The 20,422-nt window shown below is 43.1% G+C and overlaps 1 protein-coding gene across 1 annotated transcript in view; it reads right to left on the reverse strand.

The window, feature by feature from the left end:
- Positions 1-12,372, reverse strand: part of LOC110508036 (voltage-gated potassium channel subunit beta-1) — a 303,976-nt gene extending 291,604 nt beyond the window's left edge. Inside the window, exon 1 of the mRNA XM_036964964.2 lies at positions 11,784-12,372. Coding sequence (XP_036820859.1) covers positions 11,784-12,061 — 278 coding nt within the window. The 5' untranslated portion in view covers positions 12,062-12,372. The remainder of the gene's footprint in view (positions 1-11,783) is intronic.
- Between the last annotated feature and the right edge of the window lie 8,050 nt (positions 12,373-20,422).

Consider the following 20,422-nt stretch of genomic DNA (forward strand, 5'->3'; position numbering starts at 1 on the left):
AACATAAATAACATGAGCATATCTACTTCTGCTAAGCTTCCCAGTAAAGCAATGAAAACAAGTAAGCGTCCCAGAAAAGTGCTCAAAATTGCCCAAGTTAACATATGTAGCTTAACAAACAAGGTTCATGATATCAATAATTTGCTAGTAACAGATGACATTCATATTCTGACTACCTCTGAAACTCACTTAGATAATACCTTTGATGATACAGCGATATCAATACAAGGTTATAACATTTACAGAAAATACAAAAATGCCAATGGTGAATGTGTTTCTGTTTATATTCAGAACCACATTTCTGTAAAACTTAGAGGATCTCATGTTAAATACTGTTGAAGTAATATGGCTACAGGTTCATCTTCCTCACCTAAAGCCCATTCTGGTGGGAAGCTGCTATAGACCAGCAAGTGCTAACAGTCAGTATCTGGATAACATGTGTGAAATGCTTGATGTGTGTGTATGTGATATCAACAGAGAGGTATATTTTCTGGGTAATTTAAATATTGACTGGCTTTCATCAAGCTGCCCACTCAAGAAAAAGCTTCAAACTGTAACCAGTGTCTGCAACCTGGTTCAGGTTATCAGTCAACCTACCAGGGTAGTTACAAACAGCACAGGAATGAAATCATCAACATGTATTGATCACATCTTTACTAAGGCTGCAGAAATGTGCTTGAAAGAAGTATCCAGATCCATCGGATGTAGTGATCACAATATAGTAGCCATATCTAGGAAAACCAAAGCAGAACCAAAGCTGGGCCTTATATAGTGTATAAGAGGTCATACAATAAGTTTTGTAGTGATTCCTGTGTTGTTGATGTAAATCATTTTTGTTGGTTCGTGGTGTGTAATGAGGAGCAAACGTACGCTGCAATTGACACATTAATGAAATTGCTTATTCCAAGTACTAATAAGCAACCATTAAGAAAATGACCATAAAAACTGGTAATCTCCGTGGATTGATGAGGAATTGAAAATGGCATGGTTGTGAGGGATGAGGCAAAAGGAATGGCAAATGAGTCTGGCAGCACAACCGATTGGCAAACATATTGCAAATTAAGAAATCCTGAATAAAAAGAACAAAAAACCTACACTATGAAATAACATTTTGGAGAAAAAAAAGGCAAACTATGCTCCATCATTCACTGAATCAGACTGATATTGACAACTACTTTCGCTATATTTTTATTGGCAAGATTACTAAACGCTGACGCTACTAATCCAAGTATATTATAATTATAATTATGAAAGACAAGCATTTGAATTCCGTAAAGTGAGTATGGAAGAGGTGAAAGAAATATTGTTGTCTATCAACAATGGTAAACCACCGGGGTCTGACAACTTGGATGGAAAATTACTGAGGATAATAGTGGACGATATCGCCACTCCTATTTGCCATATTTTTAAGCCTACTAGAAAGTGTGTGCCCCCAGGCCTGGAGGTAAGCAAAAGTCATTCTGCTACCTATGAATAGTAAAGCCCCCTTTACTGGCTCAAATAGCCAACAAATCAGACTGTTATCAACCCTTTATAAACTTTTGGAAAAAATGGTGTTGGACCAGATACAATGCTATTTTACAGTAAACAAATTGACAACAGACTTTCAGCACACTTATAGGGAAGGACATTCAACGAGCACAGCACTTACAAAAACAACTGATGATTGGCTGAGAAACATTTATGATAAAATATTGTGGGAGCTGTTTTGTTAGACTTCAGTGCGGCTTTTGACATAGTCAATCATAGTCAACTGCTGGAAAAACATATCTGTTATAGCTTTACACCCCCTGCTATAATGTGGATAAAGAGTTACCGGTCTAACAGAACACAGAGGGTGTTCTTTAATGGAAGCCTCTCCAAAATAACCCAGGTAGAATCAGGAATTCCCCAGGGCAGCTGTCTAAGTCCCTTTTTTTTTTCAATCTTTACTAACGACATGTCACTGGCTTTGGGTAAAGCCAGTGTGTCTATGTATGTGGATGACTTAACCTTTCTGATCTCCCCATCCCGGATCCGGGATCGTGAATACAGACTCAAGCTCATTACCATAACGCAACGTTAACTATTCATGAAAATCGCAAATGAAATTAAATAAATATGCCATCTCTCAAGCTTAGCCTTTTGTAAACAACACTGTCATCTCAGATTTTCAAAATATGCTTCTCAACCATAGGAAAACAATCATTTGTGTAAAAGTAGCTAGCTAGCGTAGCATTTAGCGTTAGCATTAGCGTTAGCATCCAGCACGCAACATTTCAACAAAAACATAAAAGCCTTCAAAGAAAATCATTTACCTTTGAAGAACTTCTGATGTTTTCAATGAGGAGACTCTCAGTTAGATAGCAGATGCTCAGTTCTTCCAAAAAGATTATTTGTGTATTAGAAATAGCTCCGTTTTGTACATCACATTTGGCTACCAAAAAACCCGAAAATTCAGTCCTCAAAACGCGAACTTTTTTCCAAATTAACTCCATAATATCGACTGAAAACATGGCAAACGTTGTTTAGAATCAATCCTCAAGGTGTTTTTCACATATCTCTTCGATGATATATCGTTCGTGGAAGTGTGCTTTCTCTCCTGAATCCCAGGAGAAAATGCCCGCACCTGAAGATTACGCACAAATTTAGACAAAGGACACCGGGCGGACCCCTGGAAAATGTAGTCTCTTATGGCCAATCTTCCAATGATATGCCTACAAATACGTCACAATGCTGCCGACATCTTGGGGAAACGGCAGAAGGTCTAAGCTTATTCCTGTCGCATTCACAGCCATATAAGGAGACATTAGAAAACAGAGCTTCAGAAATTCTGCTAATTTCCTGTTTGACGTATCATCTTGGTTTCGCCTGTAGAATGAGCTCTGGGGCACTTACAGACAAAATCTTTGCAGATTCTGAAACTTCAGAGTGTTTTCTTTCCAAAACCCAAGAATATGCATAGTCGAGCATCTTTTCGTGACAAAATATCGCGCTTAAAACGGGAACGTTTTTTATCCAAAAATGAAATAGCGCCCCTAGAGATGCAACTGGTTTTAACACTATACATGTCAGCTACTACAGCAACTGAAATGACTGCAACACTTAACAAAGAGCTGCAGTTAGTTTCAGAGTGGGTGGCAAGGAATAAGTTAGTCCTAAATATTTCTAAAACTAAAAGCATTGTATTTGGGACAAATCATTCACTAAACCCTAAACCTCAACTAAATCGTGTAATAAATCATGTGGAATTGAGCAAGTTGAGGTGACTAAACTGCCTATGGTAACCCTGGATTGTAAACTGTCATGGTCAAAACATATTGATACAACAGTAACTAAAATGGGGAGAAATTTGTCAATAAAAAAGCGTCGCTCTACCTTCTTAACAGCTCTATCAACAAGGCAGGTCCTACAGGCCCTAGTTTCTACCTTCTTAATAGCTCTATCAACAAGGCAGGTCCTACAGGTCCTAGTTTCTACCTCCTTAACAGCTCTATCAACAAGGCAGGTCCTACAGGTCCTAGTTTCTACCTTCTTAACAGCTCTATCAACAAGACAGGTCCTACAGGCCCTAGTTTCTACCTTCTTAACAGCTCTATCAACAAGGCAGGTCCTACAGGTCCTAGTTTCTACCTTCTTAACAGCTCTATCAACAAGGCAGGTCCTACAGGCCCTAGTTTCTACCTTCTTAACAGCTCTATCAACAAGGCAGGTCCTACAGGTCCTAGTTTCTACCTTCTTACCAGCTCTATCAACAAGGCAGGTCCTACAGGCCCTAGTTTCTACCTTCTTAACAGCTCTATCAACAAGGCAGGTCCTACAGGTCCTAGTTTCTACCTTCTTAACAGCTCTATCAACAAGGCAGGTCCTACAGGTCCTAGTTTCTACCTTCTTAACAGCTCTATCAACAAGGCAGGTCCTACAGGTCCTAGTTTCTACCTTCTTAACAGCTCTATCAACAAGGCAGGTCCTACAGGCCCTAGTTTCTACCTTCTTAACAGCTCTATCAACAAGGCAGGTCCTACAGGCCCTAGTTTCTACCTTCTTAACAGCTCTATCAACAAGGCAGGTCCTACAGGCCCTAGTTTCTACCTTCTTAACAGCTCTATCAACAAGGCAGGTCCTACAGGCCCTAGTTTCTACCTTCTTAACAGCTCTATCAACAAGGCAGGTCCTACAGGCCCTAGTTTCTACCTTCTTAACAGCACTGTCAACAAGGCAGGTCCTACAGGTCCTAGTTTCTACCTTCTTAACAGCACTATCAACAAGGCAGGTCCTACAGGTCCTAGTTTCTACCTTCTTAACAGCTCTATCAACAAGGCAGGTCCTACAGGTCCTAGTTTCTACCTTCTTAACAGCTCTATCAACAAGGCAGGTCCTACAGGTCCTAGTTTCTACCTTCTTAACAGCTCTATCAACAAGGCAGGTCCTACAGGTCCTAGTTTCTACCTTCTTAACAGCACTATCAACAAGGCAGGTCCTACAGGTCCTAGTTTCTACCTTCTTAACAGCTCTATCAACAAGGCAGGTCCTACAGGTCCTAGTTTCTACCTTCTTAACAGCTCTATCAACAAGGCAGGTCCTACAGGCCCTAGTTTCTACCTTCTTAACAACACTATCAACAAGGCAGGTCCTACAGGTCCTAGTTTCTACCTTCTTAACAGCACTATCAACAAGACAGGTCCTACAGGCCCTAGTTTCTACCTTCTTAACAGCTCTTTCAACAAGACAGGTCCTACAGGCCCTAGTTTCTACCTTCTTAACAGCACTATCAACAAGGCAGGTCCTACAGGTCCTAGTTTCTACCTTCTTAACAGCTCTATCAACAAGGCAGGTCCTACAGGTCCTAGTTTCTACCTTATTAACAGCTCTTTCAACAAGGCAGGTCCTACAGGCCCTAGTTTCTACCTTCTTAACAGCACTATCAACAAGGCAGGTCCTACAGGCCCTAGTTTTGTCACACATGGACAACTGTTCAGTTGTGTGGTCAAGTGGCACAAAGAGGGACTTAGGAAAATTGCTATTGGCTCAGAACAGAGCAGCCCGGCTGGCCCGTGGATGTACACAGAGAGCTAACATTAATAATATATATGGCAATCTCTCCTGGCTCAAAGTGGAGGAAATATTGACTTCATAACTACTTGTATTTGTGAGAGGTGTTGATATGTTGAATGCACTGAGCTGTCTGTTTGAACTACTGGCATACAGCTCGGACACACATGCATACCCCACAAGACATGCCACAAGAGGTCTCTTCAGTCCCCAAGTCCAGAACAGACTATGGGAGGCACACAGTACGACATAGAGCCATGACTACATGGAACTCTATTCCACATCAAGTAACTATATAAGCAGTACATTTCGATTTAAAAAACAGTAATTAAAAATTCAAAAAGCACTCGCACATCTTTGCAATCTTTTTTTGCAGGTGCGTGGTAACAGCTGAACAAGATGAAGGAAGAAGGAAACCGCACACTGCTCTTGATAGTATCACTGCTCTTGATAGTATCACTGCTCTTGATAGTATCACTGCTCTTGATAGTATCACTGCTCTTGATAGTATCACTGCTCTTGATAGTATCACTGCTCTTGATAGTATCACCGATATTTAATAAGCTTACGCATCGGCCTCACGGCCCTCGTCAGAGCTTTTGGTGAAGCTTTCATACTCAGTGATACTATCAAGAGCAGTGATACTATCAAGAGCAGTGTGCGGTTTCCTTCTTCTTTCATCTGATTTAAAATAACAGCAAAAAATACACCTTATGGAACAGCGGAGACTGTGAAGCAACACAAACGTACTCACAGACACATGCATTCACACACTATAACATACGCACTATACACACACATCCACATGGATTTTGTGTTGAAAATACAGTATGTGGAGTCCTGAGGGCACACAGTGTATTGTGAAATCTGTTGTGAATGTATTGTAATGTTTTTGAAATTGTATAACTGCCTTACTTTGCTGGACCCGAGCAAGAGTAGCTGCTGCCTTGGCAAGAACTAATAGGGATCCATAATAAACCCCAGAAAGAGTAGCTGCTGCCTTGGCAGGAACTAATAGGGATCCATAATAAACCCCAGGAAGAGTAGCTGCTGCCTTCGCAGGAACTAATGGGGATCAATAATAAATACAGACACATCGAACATGCGGCCCGAGAGGGGACACAAGCAGGACACCATCGAACTAAAGGGACAAAGATAAAGTTCTGCGACTGGCCATCCAAGCTAAAAAGTTCGGAGACGGATGTATGAGAGCCATCAGCTCTACATCAACTCTACATCAACTCTACATCAACTCTACATCAGCTCTACATCAACTCTACATCAACTCTACATCAACTCTACATCAACTCTACATCAGCTCTACATCAACTCTACATCAGCTCTACATCAGCTCTACATCAACTCTACATCAGCTCTACATCAGCTCTACATTAGCTCTACATCAACTCTACATCAACTCTACATCAGCTCTACATCAACTCTACATCAACTCTACATCAGCTCTACATCAACTCTACATCAACTCTACATCAGCTCTACATCAACTCTACATCAGCTCTACATCAGCTCTACATCAGCTCTACATCAACTCTACATCAACTCTACATCAGCTCTACATCAACTCTACATCAACTCTACATCAACTCTACATCAGCTCTACATCAGCTCTACATCAACTCTACATCAACTCTACATCAGCTCTACATCAACTCTACATCAACTCTACATCAGCTCTACATCAACTCTACATCAACTCTACATCAACTCTACATCAACTCTACATCAACTCTACATCAGCTCTACATCAGCTCTACATCAACTCTACATCAACTCTACATCAGCTCTACATCAACTCTACATCAACTCTACATCAACTCTACATCAGCTCTACATCAGCTCTACATCAGCTCTACATCAACTCTACATCAGCTCTACATCAGCTCTACATCAACTCTACATCAGCTCTACATCAGCTCTACATCAACTCTACATCAACTCTACATCAGCTCTACATCAGCTCTACATCAGCTCTACATCAACTCTACATCAGCTCTACATCAGCTCTACATCAGCTCTACATCAGCTCTACATCAGCTCTACATCAACTCTACATCAACTCTACATCAACTCTACATCAGCTCTACATCAAATAAAGGTAAAATAAAAAATAATCAACGCCGCCATGAACAGAGACTTCTACAAGAAATGCAAATAATTCAAACCCATAAAGGAAAAGCCATGGGAAAAAAAAATCCCATACTCTTTGGTGTACCCAGCACAACTAAGAGTCAAATGGAAGGAAAGAGACATCACACTGAAATCAACTTCCCGATTCCTGGATAACCTGGACAAGGAGAACGGTGGACATGGCAAGGAATGAAATGTAGCCTGTAGACTGTAGAACAGCCTCTCAACAGACGATGTGCGACAAATAGGGTACAGGACTATTGAACTGTTTAGGCTACTGAAATGAGGTGAACGATGGACTATTACACCTCACCACATCAAAGACACAAAAGAGAAAGGTATTTGTTGTTAATTAATATATTGGTCGGCTATAATCATGATACATTTGTTTAAGTTATTGACAAGTGAACAAGACAACATGATGATTGGTATGATCTGGACAATTAGTTGTGAATGCTCCCCAGACGATAGGCTATAAAATCCCTATACATTTTTATTTTGTCTGAATTAACGGGGAAATTGATACAGTGCCTTCATAAAGTATTCATACAAATGGAAAGAAAGAAACTAAAAGGAACCCAATTTCATTATGCTGGTGTCCTGTGCCAAGCTGAAACATTATGCTGTGGTCCTGTGCCAAGCTGAAACATTATGCTGTGGTCCTGTGCCAAACTGAAACATTATGCTGGTGTCCTGTGCCAAGCTGAAACATTATGCTGGGGTCCTGTGCCAAGCTGAAACATTATGCTGGTGTCCTGTGCCAAACTGACACATTATGCTGTGGTCCTGTGCCAAGCTGAAACATTATGCTGGTGTCCTGTGCCAAACTGAAACATTATGCTGTGGTCCTGTGCCAAGCTGAAACATTATGCTGGTGTCCTGTGCCAAACTGAAACATTATGCTGTGGTCCTGTGCCAAGCTGAAACATTATGCTGTGGTCCTGTGCCAAACTGAAACATTATGCTGTGGTCCTGTGCCAAACTGACACATTATGCTGTGGTCCTGTGCCAAACTGACACAGTATGCTGGTGTCCTGTGCCAAACTGACACATTATGCTGGTGTCCTGTGCCAAACTGACACAGTATGCTGGTGTCCTGTGCCAAACTGACACATTATGCTGGTGTCCTGTGCCAAACTGACACATTATGCTGGTGTCCTGTGCCAAACTGACACATTATGCTGGTGTCCTGTGCCAAACTGACACATTATGCTGGTGTCCTGTGCCAAACTGACACATTATGCTGGTGTCCTGTGCCAAACTGACACATTATGCTGTGGTCCTGTGCCAAACTGACACATTATGCTGGTGTCCTGTGCCAAACTGACACATTATGCTGGTGTCCTGTGCCAAACTGACACATTATGCTGGTGTCCTGTGCCAAACTGACACATTATGCTGGTGTCCTGTGCCAAACTGACACATTATGCTGGTGTCCTGTGCCAAACTGACACATTATGCTGTGGTCCTGTGCCAAACTGACACATTATGCTGGTGTCCTGTGCCAAACTGACACATTATGCTGGTGTCCTGTGCCAAACTGACACATTATGCTGGTGTCCTGTGCCAAACTGACACATTATGCTGGTGTCCTGTGCCAAACTGACACATTATGCTGTGGTCCTGTGCCAAACTGACACATTATGCTGGTGTCCTGTGCCAAACTGACACATTATGCTGGTGTCCTGTGCCAAACTGACACATTATGCTGGTGTCCTGTGCCAAACTGACACATTATGCTGGTGTCCTGTGCCAAACTGACACATTATGCTGGTGTCCTGTGCCAAACTGACACATTATGCTGGTGTCCTGTGCCAAACTGACACATTATGCTGTGGTCCTGTGCCAAACTGACACATTATGCTGGTGTCCTGTGCCAAACTGACACATTATGCTGGTGTCCTGTGCCAAACTGACACATTATGCTGGTGTCCTGTGCCAAACTGACACATTATGCTGTGGTCCTGTGCCAAACTGACACATTATGCTGGTGTCCTGTGCCAAACTGACACATTATGCTGGTGTCCTGTGCCAAACTGACACATTATGCTGTGGTCCTGTGCCAAACTGACACATTATGCTGGTGTCCTGTGCCAAACTGACACATTATGCTGTGGTCCTGTGCCAAACTGACACATTATGCTGGTGTCCTGTGCCAAACTGACACATTATGCCGTGGAAGGTGTGGAAAGCTCTTCAAGACTTACCTAGAAACACTCACATCTGAGATAGCAGCCAAAGGTGATTCTAACATGTACTCAGGGGTGTGACTACTTACGTAAATTAGATGTTTCTATATTGTGTGTAGATGGTTGACATTTGATTTATATGTAATCATCAAGTCAAGGGATATGAATACATAGGAAATGTATATGTGTATTGAAAAAGGAGGCTACTGTGTGTTTTTTTTCAGTGTTCACACAGGTGTGGGCATGTTGTGGTGTGTATCGGGGTGGTTGCGGTGTGTATCGGGTAGTTGCGGTGTTTATTGTGTAGTTGTGGTGTGTATTGTGTAGTTGTGGTGTGTATTGTGTAGTTGTGGTGTGTATTGTGTAGTTGTGGTGTTTCTGTTTGTTTGTGTTTATAAATAATTAAAAATATCAGAGGAAAGAAGGTACAGAATATTAATCAGAAGTTTGGACTCTGACAGCGGTGGTAGGAGACTCAGAAAGGTTGGCTGGCACAGAACAGAGGTGTGTGTGTGTGTGTGTGTCTGCGTGCATGGCTCTGAGTTGGAAGATTAACAGAGAGACAGTTGAAGAGGTATTGGTTGCTCCAGTGTTTCTAGGTCAGTCTAAATGGTTAGTAGTCATGTAATAATGCCTCTGGCAGGAAGTAGACCTACAGTCCCACTAGTCCCACCACAGATAGTCACATTGTGCAATTACACCTCTTTCCCCCCAAATCATTGCTCTGAAAAAGAAAAAGATTTGGCTAATCTAATCCAGCCCACACCATTCTACTCATGTGTTGCAACAGCAACAAAAAGTGTAATGTTCTTTCACTGTTGAAAAGTTCAAATGTAGTTGCATTGAGTCACTTCTTAGTAAATGGATCATAAAGGCTTTAATGGCTCTAAATGTAAATAAACATTGTGTTGTGCCTGTGCTGTGGTCTGGCTTTTGACTGACTGGTGAAGGTCATGTGAAGGTCATGTGAAAGTCATGTAAAGGTCATGTGTTGAGCTAGTGTTACTGTGACAGACCACCCATGTCTCTAAATCAGCCTCCCATTGTTCTCCCAGTTTCTCAGAAACACACACACATGCAAGTACACACACACATCCATCGGAGTCCCTTCACATGGAGAACAGCACAAAGAGGAAGACATGAATTAAGCAGAAGAGATGGAGAGAAGGGAAGAGAAAGAGAGGGAATCCCATTGAGGCCCATTCCCACCATTCAGTCTGGAAATCTTCCTTCTCCTCTCCTTCTCATCCCCTCTCAATCTCTCCCTGGCAGTTAACTGTGATTCAGTCTGTAATGGTACAAGACAAAGGAGAGAACAGACAAGGTTGATTAGACTCCGGAAGGAAGGAAGTAAGTAAGTAAGTAAGTAAGTAAGTAAGTAAGGAAGGAAGGAAGGAAGGAAGGAAGGAAGGAAGGAAGGAAGGAAGGAAGGAAGGAAGGAAGGAAGGAAGGAAGGAAGGAAGGAAGGAAGGAAAGATGTTTGGACAGGCTGCACTGAACTGACAACCATGTTTTCTGAAAGGGAACACATTGCGTTTCTAAAAGGTTGAGGGCATCGCTGTACACAGACATAATGCAAGGCAGTTGAGTAACATAAACATGTCTCTATATATTAACATACACACACATGCTGTGTGTGTATGTATATATATATATATATATATATATATATATGTGTGTGTGTGTACGTAACAGTGCACAGATAGTTTGAGTGTGATGTGTTGTACAGTCATATTTAACTGATATCTCTCTGTTCCTGATGGTACTGTCATATTTAACTGATATCTCTCTGTTCCTGATGGTACAGTCATATTTAACTGATATCTCTCTGTTCCTGATGGTACTGTCATATGGAACTGATATCTCTCTGTTCCTGATGGTACTGTCATATTTAACTGATATCTCTCTGTTCCTGATGGTACTGTCATATTTAACTGATATCTCTCTGTTCCTGATGGTACTGTCATATGGAACTGATATCTCTCTGTTCCTGATGGTACTGTCATATTTAACTGATATCTCTCTGTGATCCTTTTCATTTATTGGGCCATAAGCACCATGACGGGTGTGTATGTTTTGATTGATAGGTGCAGCAGGATAGCAGAGGTGTGTGTGTGTGTGTGTGTGTGTGTGTGTGTGTGTGTGTGTGTGTGTGTGTGTGTGTGTGTGTGTGTGTGTGTGTGTGTGTGTGTGTGTGTGTGTGTGTGTGTGTGTGTGTGTGTGTGTGTGTGTGTGTGTGTGTGTGACAGAGGAAGGTCGAACAGAGGCCATCTACGGGACTCAGTATAGCACCTGGGTATGAAACTGAACTATCCAAACTTCTCCCCCTAACCCCCCCGCCCCAAACTCAAATTCACATGCATGCTGCTCATTGGCTATGAGCCCTTTAACAGACCGTATGTCCCAGTCACTCACCTGTACAGCATGCCTGTCTTTTGAGCCACAGAATCCCCCCTTGCAAGTCCACACATCTTCAGATACCAGTGGGTCTCCATCTCTCTAATCAGTGCTGCCTTGCTTCTGTGTGGTGCTGCAGCCTGCTGGCCTGGGGTGGAACTGCGTCTATCCTTACTGCCATCCTGAGCGTTACAGTGGCCTCTGCTCCCGCTCAGCGACGCTACAGAGTGTTTTCTGTGTCCTGGGGGACCGTTGTGACCTCCCACCCCTCCTCCACTACTGCGGGCTGCAAGCATGACTTCACCTCTCACACACCCCGATCCAGAGAAGGGTGAAAAGGTCAGAGTTCAGAGGGTAAGGGTGTTTTAGGTTTCAGAGCTCTCGGTCTATTGAATGACTGGTCAGTCCAGCTCCTGCAGCTTCAGGGTAGATAAATACTCCCTCTGTCTAACAGGTGGAATCACTCTCTTTTGACTCTCTCCCTCAATGTACAGTCGATCACTCATTCGCCATAGTCTTCTGTCTGTCAGATCTCTTTCTTTCTCCTTTCTCCCCCTCTCTCTCTTTCGCCTCTCTTATAGCCTCCTCCTATCTTCAGTCTGAAACTGGATCCTGAGCTCATCGTCTCGTCACTGGCCAGGGAGCATGACATGCCAGGGTGTCGCTAACACACTCACACATACACACACGCACGCACACACACACACACACACACACACACACACACACACGTCTATAAGAGCTTTAGAGTTAAGCCAGTAAACAGTATATATTTACATAATACAGTACCAGTCATAAGTTTTGACACACCTGCTGATTCAAGGGTTTTTCATTTATTTGTACTGTTTTCTACATTGTAGAATAATAGTGAAGACATCCAAACTATGAAATAACACATATGGAATCATGTGGTAACCAAAAGTGTTAAACAAACCAAAATATATTTCATATTTTAGATTCTTCAAAGTAGCCACCCTTTGCCTTGATGACAGCTTTGCACACTCTTGGCATTCATTCACACAAGAGTAGGCAAAGATAGCATCAAGGAAAAGGGTGGCAACTCAGAAGAATCTCAAATTTAATCTCTATTTAACACTTTTGGTTACTACATGATTCCATATGTGTTATTTCAGAGTTTGGATGTCTTCACTATTATTCTACAATGTAGATAATCTTTGTTTAAATAAAGAAAAACCCTTGAATCAGCAGGTGTGTCCAAACTACTGACTGGTACTGTATATGTACTGGACCAGCCTGTGTTCCTGTGTCTTCACACCGTTCATCAGGTAACAATAACAGAATGTTGGAGAGACACATCTGTCACCTTCAACACTACAGCTACAGTGCCTTGCGAAAGTATTCGGCCCCCTTGAACTTTGCGACCTTTTGCCACATTTCAGGCTTCAAACATAAAGATATAAAACTGTATTTTTTTTGTGAAGAATCAACAACAAGTGGGACACAATCATGAAGTGGAACGACATTTATTGGATATTTCAAACTTTTTTAACAAATCAAAAACTGAAAAATTGGGCGTGCAAAATTACAGTTTTATGTCTTTATGTTTGAAGCCTGAAATGTGGCAAAAGGTCACAAAGTTCAAGGGGGCCGAATACTTTCGCAAGGCACTGTAATTCCACTGACTCCCACTGTTCACTACAGCTAATTCCACTCACTCCCACTGTTCACTACAGCTAATTCCACTGACTCCCACTGTTCACTACAGCTAATTCCACTCACTCCCACTGTTCACTACAGCTAATTCCACTCACTCCCACTGTTCACTACAGCTAATTCCACTGACTCCCACTGTTCACTACAGCTAATTCCACTGACTCCCACTGTTCACTACAGCTAATTCCACTGACTCCAACTGTTCACTACAGCTAATTCCACTCACTCCCACTGTTCACTACAGCCTGCCTGCCTGCCTGCCTCCACTCCCTCCACTCCCTCCACTCCCTCCCTCCCTCCCTCCCTCCCTCCCTCCTTCCCTCCCTCCCTCCCTCTATGGATCTCCCAAACGTTTACTTTTACTTCACAGGAACTTTTTCTTGGCCTTCGACGGGGAACTTTGTTTCTCGCTTGAATGCACCAGAGAGCGGGACACAACAGCAGCAACCACTTACTCACACAAAGCTCTTACCTGAAGGTGAGGGGAAGGACTTAACCGCCATACTCGTTCAGTCATGGTCTCTGCGCCCAGAGCAGGCATATGCAGAGCAAGGGAATATTCCTGTCACGTAGGTAAGAAGGGGGCAGATGGCATAGAACACACACTTCTGTTACTAAGCAAAACATCAGTCAAGCAGTCTTCTAATCAGGCAAGTTCAGACAAAGTCAATGTATTATGACAGGGAGAGAAAGAGAGAGGGGTGGGGGGGGGGGGGGGGGGGGGGGGTCATGATATAAAAGATGTACATTAGAATATAAAACGGTTTTGAAGAAGTGCTGATATTAATGTACTGGGGCAAGGACATGGTTTGAAGTGGTATCTACTGTCGATGCAAGCAAGTAGGATTTGTTCAAGCAGTCCCATAATCAACCCAAGCTCAAGCAAAGACAGGGACAGGTGGAACAGTAACTACAGCACAGCAGTTGGGATTAAATGCTGTAGCTTTAATGTCTAAACTCTAGGGACAAGGACAAAGTTTTTACGTGTTATCTACTGTGGACCTGAAGAGTACTCTGGTTGGAGGGATGGGGTCTCCACATAGGGAGGAGGGGTCTCCACATTGGAAGGAGGGGTCCTCACATAGGGGGGAGGGGGTCTCCACATAGGGGGAAGGGGGTCTCCACATTGGGTGGAGGGGGTCTCCACATTGGGTGGAGGGGGTCTCCACATAGGGGGAAGGGGGTCTCCACATTGGGTGGAGGGGGTCTCCACATAGGGGGGAGGGGGTCTCCACATAGGGGCGAGGGGGTCTCCACATAGGGGGGAGGCGGTCTCCACATAGGGGGAAGGGGGTCTCCACATTGGGTGGAGGGGGTCTCCACATAGGGGGGAGGGGGTCTCCACATAGGGGCGAGGGGGTCTCCACATAGGGGGGAGGGGGTCTCCACATAGGGGGAAGGGGGTCTCCACATAGGGGGGAGGGGGTCTCCACATAGGGGGGAGGGGGTCTCCACATAGGGGGAAGGGGGTCTCCACATAGGGGGGAGGGGGTCTCCACATTGGGTGGAGGGGGTCTCCACATAGGGGGAGGAGGTCTCCACATAGGGGGAGGGGGTCTCCACATAGGGGGAGGAGGTCTCCACATTGGGTGGAGGGGGTCTCCACATAGGGGGAGGAGGTCTCCACATTGGGTGGAGGGGGTCTCCACATAGGGGGAGGAGGTCTCCACATTGGGTGGAGGGGGTCTCCACATAGGGGGAGGAGGTCTCCACATAGGGGGAAGGGGGTCTCCACATTGGGTGGAGGGGGTCTCCACATAGGGGGGAGGGGGTCTCCACATAGGGGGGAGGGGGTCTCCACAATGGGGGGAGGGGGTCTCCACATAGGGGGAGGGGGTCTCCACATAGGGGGAAGGGGGTCTCCACATAGGGGGGAGGGGGTCTCCACAATGGGGGGAGGGGGTCTCCACATTGGGGGAGGGTGTCTCCACAATGGGGGGAGGGGGTCTCCACAAGGGGGGAGGGGGTCTCCACAAGGAGGGAGGAGGTCTCCACACTGGGGGGAGGGGGTCTCCACATTGGGGGGAGGATATCTCCAAAATGGGGGGTGGAGTCTCCCCTTGGGGAGGAGGGGGTCTCCAAAATGGGGGAGAGGGTCTCCACATTTGGGGGAGGGGATCTCCAAAATGGGGGGTGGAGTCTCCCCTTGGGGAGGAGGGGGTCTCAACATTGGGGGGAGGGGATCTCCACACTGAGATTGGCTTTAAATGTGTCCATAACCTTTAGGTAGTATCTATGAATATCCATAACGTTTAGGCAGTATCTATGAATATCCATAACGTTTAGGCAGTATCTATGAATATCCATAACGTTTAGGCAGTATCTATGAATATCCATAACGTTTAGGTAGTATCTACGAATATCCATAACCTTTAGGCAGTATCTATGAATATCCATAACGTTTAGGTAGTATCTATGAATATCCATAACGTTTAGGTAGTATCTATGAATATCCATAACCTTTAGGCAGTATCTATGAATATCCATAACGTTTAGGCAGTATCTATGAATATCCATAACGTTTAGGTAGTATCTATGAATATCCATAACGTTTAGGTAGTATCTATGAATATCCATAACGTTTAGGTAGTATCTATGAATATCCATAACGTTTAGGCAGTATCTATGAATATCCATAACCTTTAGGCAGTATCTATGAATATCCATAACGTTTAGGCAGTATCTACGAATATCCATAACCTTTAGGCAGTATCTATGAATATCCATAACGTTTAGGCAGTATCTATGAATATCCATAACCTTTAGGCGGTATCTATGAATATCCATAACGTTTAGGCAGTATCTATGAATATCCATAACGTTTAGGCAGTATCTACGAATATCCATAACGTTTAGGCAGTATCTATGAATATCCATAACGTTTAGGCAGTATCTATGAATATACATAACGTTTAGGCAGTATCTATGAATATCCATAACGTTTAGGTAGTATCTATGAATATCCAGAACCTTTAGTCAGTATCTATGAATATCCATAACCTTTAGGCGGTATCTATGAATATCCATAACCTTTAGGCGGTATCTATGAATATCCAACATGAATACTGAGTTGATGAATACTGAGTTGACCCAAACCCTGTCATCTCCATCTGAGTAAAGGAGACACTCAGAGACTCTGGACAGATGAGCGATAACTGAACATGATAATGACACCCTGGACAGAACGTGGACAGACCTGTGGGGACAGGACAAGGTGTGTGTGTGTGTGTGTGTGTGCGTGCGTGCGTGTGTGCGTGCGTGCGTGCGTGCGTGCGTGCGTGAGTGAGTGAGTGAGTGAGTGAGTGAGTGAGTGAGTGAGTGAGTGAGTGAGTGAGTGAGTGAGTGAGTGAGTGAGATGGAGACACAGATCTGGTAAAACTTTATGTGGATAGTCCACCATTAGATGATCTATCTACAGACTATCAGCAAAATTTCAACTAACTATCTACTATCCCTAAACATATCCCTTACCACAACCCTAACCCTTATTCTAGCCCTCACAGACAGTTTGTTGATAGTATGACCATCGTCCCATTCAAATAAAGTGGGACCAAATTTTAAAGACATGGGACACTGGAAGAGACTGCAATCAATCAGGTCACCTAGACTGACCCCTGCTACTGCAGACAGACTGTCACTCTCTAGAAACAGACACTCTATACACAGAAACAAACACCATCTGACTCCTCATGTCTGTCACACTGTCACACTTTACAGCCTCAGACAGGCAACACAAACAAACATGAGAAGGACAGACAGACTGTCTACTCGGGGAAGAAACTAAGCTCTAAGGACACACTGACGGCTAGACAGAGCGAGAGAGACAGATAGACAGCATGACACTGACAGATAGACAGAGAGAGCGGGGGCGAGAGTGAGAGAGAGAGGAGAGAGAGAGAGAGAGAGAGAGAGAGAGAGAGAGAGAGAGAGAGAGAGAGAGAGAGAGAGAGAGAGAGAGAGGCCCAGGACAACATCACAATTAGACCTAAACAAATCATGAGAAAACAAAAAGATAATTACTTGACATATTGGAAAGAATTTACCAAAGTACAGAGGAAACTAGAATTCTATTTGGCCCTAAACAGAGAATACACAGTGGCAGAATACCTACCCACTGTGACTGACCCAAAATTAAGGAGATCTTTGACTATGTACAGACTCAGTGAGCATAGCCTTGCTATTGAGAAAGGCTGCCATAGGCAGACCTGGCTCTCAAGAGAAGACAGGCTATGTGCCCACTGCCCAGAAAATGAGGTGGAAACTGAGCTGCGCTTCCTAACCTCCTGCCAAATGTATGATCACATTAGAGACACATATTTATTTTGTTTATTATCTATTTCACTTGCTGTTGCAAACATATGTTTCCCATGCCAATAAAGCCCTTACATTGGAGAGAGCGAGAGAGAGAGAGCGAGAGAGAAAGAGCGAGAGAGAGCGAGAGAGAGAGAGAGAGAGCGAGCGAGAGAGAGAGAGAAATTGGAAATACAAGCACTGTCATCCTACAGGACACTGACCCACTGGTTTCCCTCTAGGTTACAGAGAGCTGTTAGTCCTGTCCACCAAACTACTAGGTGTGAAACAGCAAAAATTTGGTATAGACCAGACCTAACCCACAATTAAATTAGTCAAATCAGGAACATATTACAGAAAATAAATAAATCATGTGTGCTACCTATATCCCCCTGAATAGAATCCCCATACTTTAACAATGACAGCTTCTCCATCTTAGAGGGGGAGATCAACCATTTCCAGGCCCAGGGACATGTACTAGTCTGTGGTGACTTAAATGCCCGAATCGGACAAGAACCTGACACCCTCAGCACACAGGGGGACAAACACCTACCCGGAGGTGACAGCATTCCCACCCAAATATGCCCCCCTAGACACAATGTTATCAAAACAGCCAACAAAAATGGATCACAACTCCTGCAGCTGTGTCACTCTCTGGGTCTCTACATAGTCAATGGTAGGCTTCAAGGAGACTCCTATGGAAGGTACACCTATAGCTCATCACTTGGCAGTAGTACTATAGACTACTTTATCACTGACCTCAACCCTGAGTCTCTCAGAGAGTTCACAGTCAGCTCACTGACACTCCTATCAGATCACAGCAAAAGCTCAGTCTATTTGAATAGAGCAATACTCAATCATGAGGCATCAAAGCCAAACAAACTAAATAAAATTAAGAAATGTTATAGATGGAAGGAAAGTAGTGTGGAAACCTATCAAAAAAACAAAAAGGCAACAACAAATGCAGTCCTTTTTAGACAACGTCCTGAAGAAAATGTTTCACTGTGACAGTGAAGGTGTAAACTTGGCAGTACAAAACCTAAAACAGTATATTTGACCTCTCAGCTTCCATATCAAATCTAAAAATGTCAATGCATAAAACCTAAGACAGTTTAACAACATTGACAAATTGTTTGATTAATAATGCAAAAACCTAATCAAGAAGTTGAGAAACCTATCCAAAAACATAGAGGACCAGAAAACCTGATTCTACGCCTTCACAATGGTGAATCACTAAAACAATACACAAATACACTACGCCTTCACTATGGTGAATCACTAAAACAATACACAAATACACTACGCCTTCACTATGGTGAATCACTTTAACAATACACAAATACACTACGCCTTCACTATGGTGAATCACTTTAACAATACACAAATACACTACGCCTTCACTATGGTGAATCACTTTAACAATACACAAATACACTACGCCTTCACTATGGTGAATCACTAAAACAATACACAAATACACTACGGAAACAGAAGGAACAGCCCGGCAGAAATCAGCTCAATGTAACTGAAAAATCCATAGAATCAAACCACCTCTGGGAAAATTGGAAAACACTAAACAAACAACAACACAAAGAATTATCTTTCCAAAATGAAGATGTATGGCTACACCACTTCTCAAATTTTTGTTGGTCCTAAAACAAAGAATAAACAGCAAAAACATACATGATCAAGTACAAAATCTTAGAATCAACTATTAGAAACTACTAGAACCCAATGGATACTTCATTTACATTGAATGAACTACAGGACAAAATACAAACCCTCCAACCCAAAAAGGTCTGGCGTAGTAGGTGTGTCCAAACTTTTGAGTCAAATATAAATCTTAGATAAAGCTATTAAAGACTACCAGAAGTCACTGGGTTCTCCAATTACATCTATTGAACTACAGGACAAAATAAAAACCATCCAACCCAAAAAGGTATGTTGGTGTTGATGCTATCCTAAATTAAATGAAAGAATATGCAGACCACAGATTCCAATTGGTTACACTTAAACTTTTTAACATCATCCTTAGCTCTGGCATCTTCCCCAGTATTTGGAACCAAGGACTGATCACCTCAAACAACAAAACTGGAGACAAAATTGTTCTCAATAACTACCGTGGGATGTGCATAAACAGCAACCTTGGGAAAATTGCATTATCATTAACAGCAGACTCGTGCATTTCCTTAGTGAAAAGAATGTACTGTTCAAATGTCAAATTGGCTTTTTACCAAATTACTGTGCGACACACCATGTTTTCACCCTGCACACTCTAATTGACAAACAAACAAACTAAAACAAGGCAAAGTCTTCTCATGCTTTGTTGATTTCAAAAGCTTTTGACTCAATTTGGCATGAGGGTCTACTATACAAATGGATGGAAAGTGGTGTTGGGGGAAAAACATACAACATTATAAAATCTATGTACTCAAACAATACGTGTGCGGTTAAAATAGGCAAAAAACACACATTTCTTTCCACGGGGCCATGGGTGAGACAGGGATGCAGCTTAAGCCCCACCCATTTCAAAATAAATATATATATATATATAAACAAATTGGCGAGGGCACAGGAACAGTCTGCAGCCCCCGGCCTCATCCTACTAGATTCTGAAGTCCAATATCTAGTGTTTATTGATTACTTGGTGCTTCTGTCCCCAATCAAGGAGGGCCTACAGCAGCACCTAGATC

Source organism: Oncorhynchus mykiss, chromosome 27 (genome assembly GCF_057628025.1).
Source record: "Oncorhynchus mykiss isolate SJ-2025 chromosome 27, ASM5762802v1, whole genome shotgun sequence".
In the NCBI taxonomy this organism is placed as follows: Eukaryota; Metazoa; Chordata; class Actinopteri; order Salmoniformes; family Salmonidae; genus Oncorhynchus; species Oncorhynchus mykiss.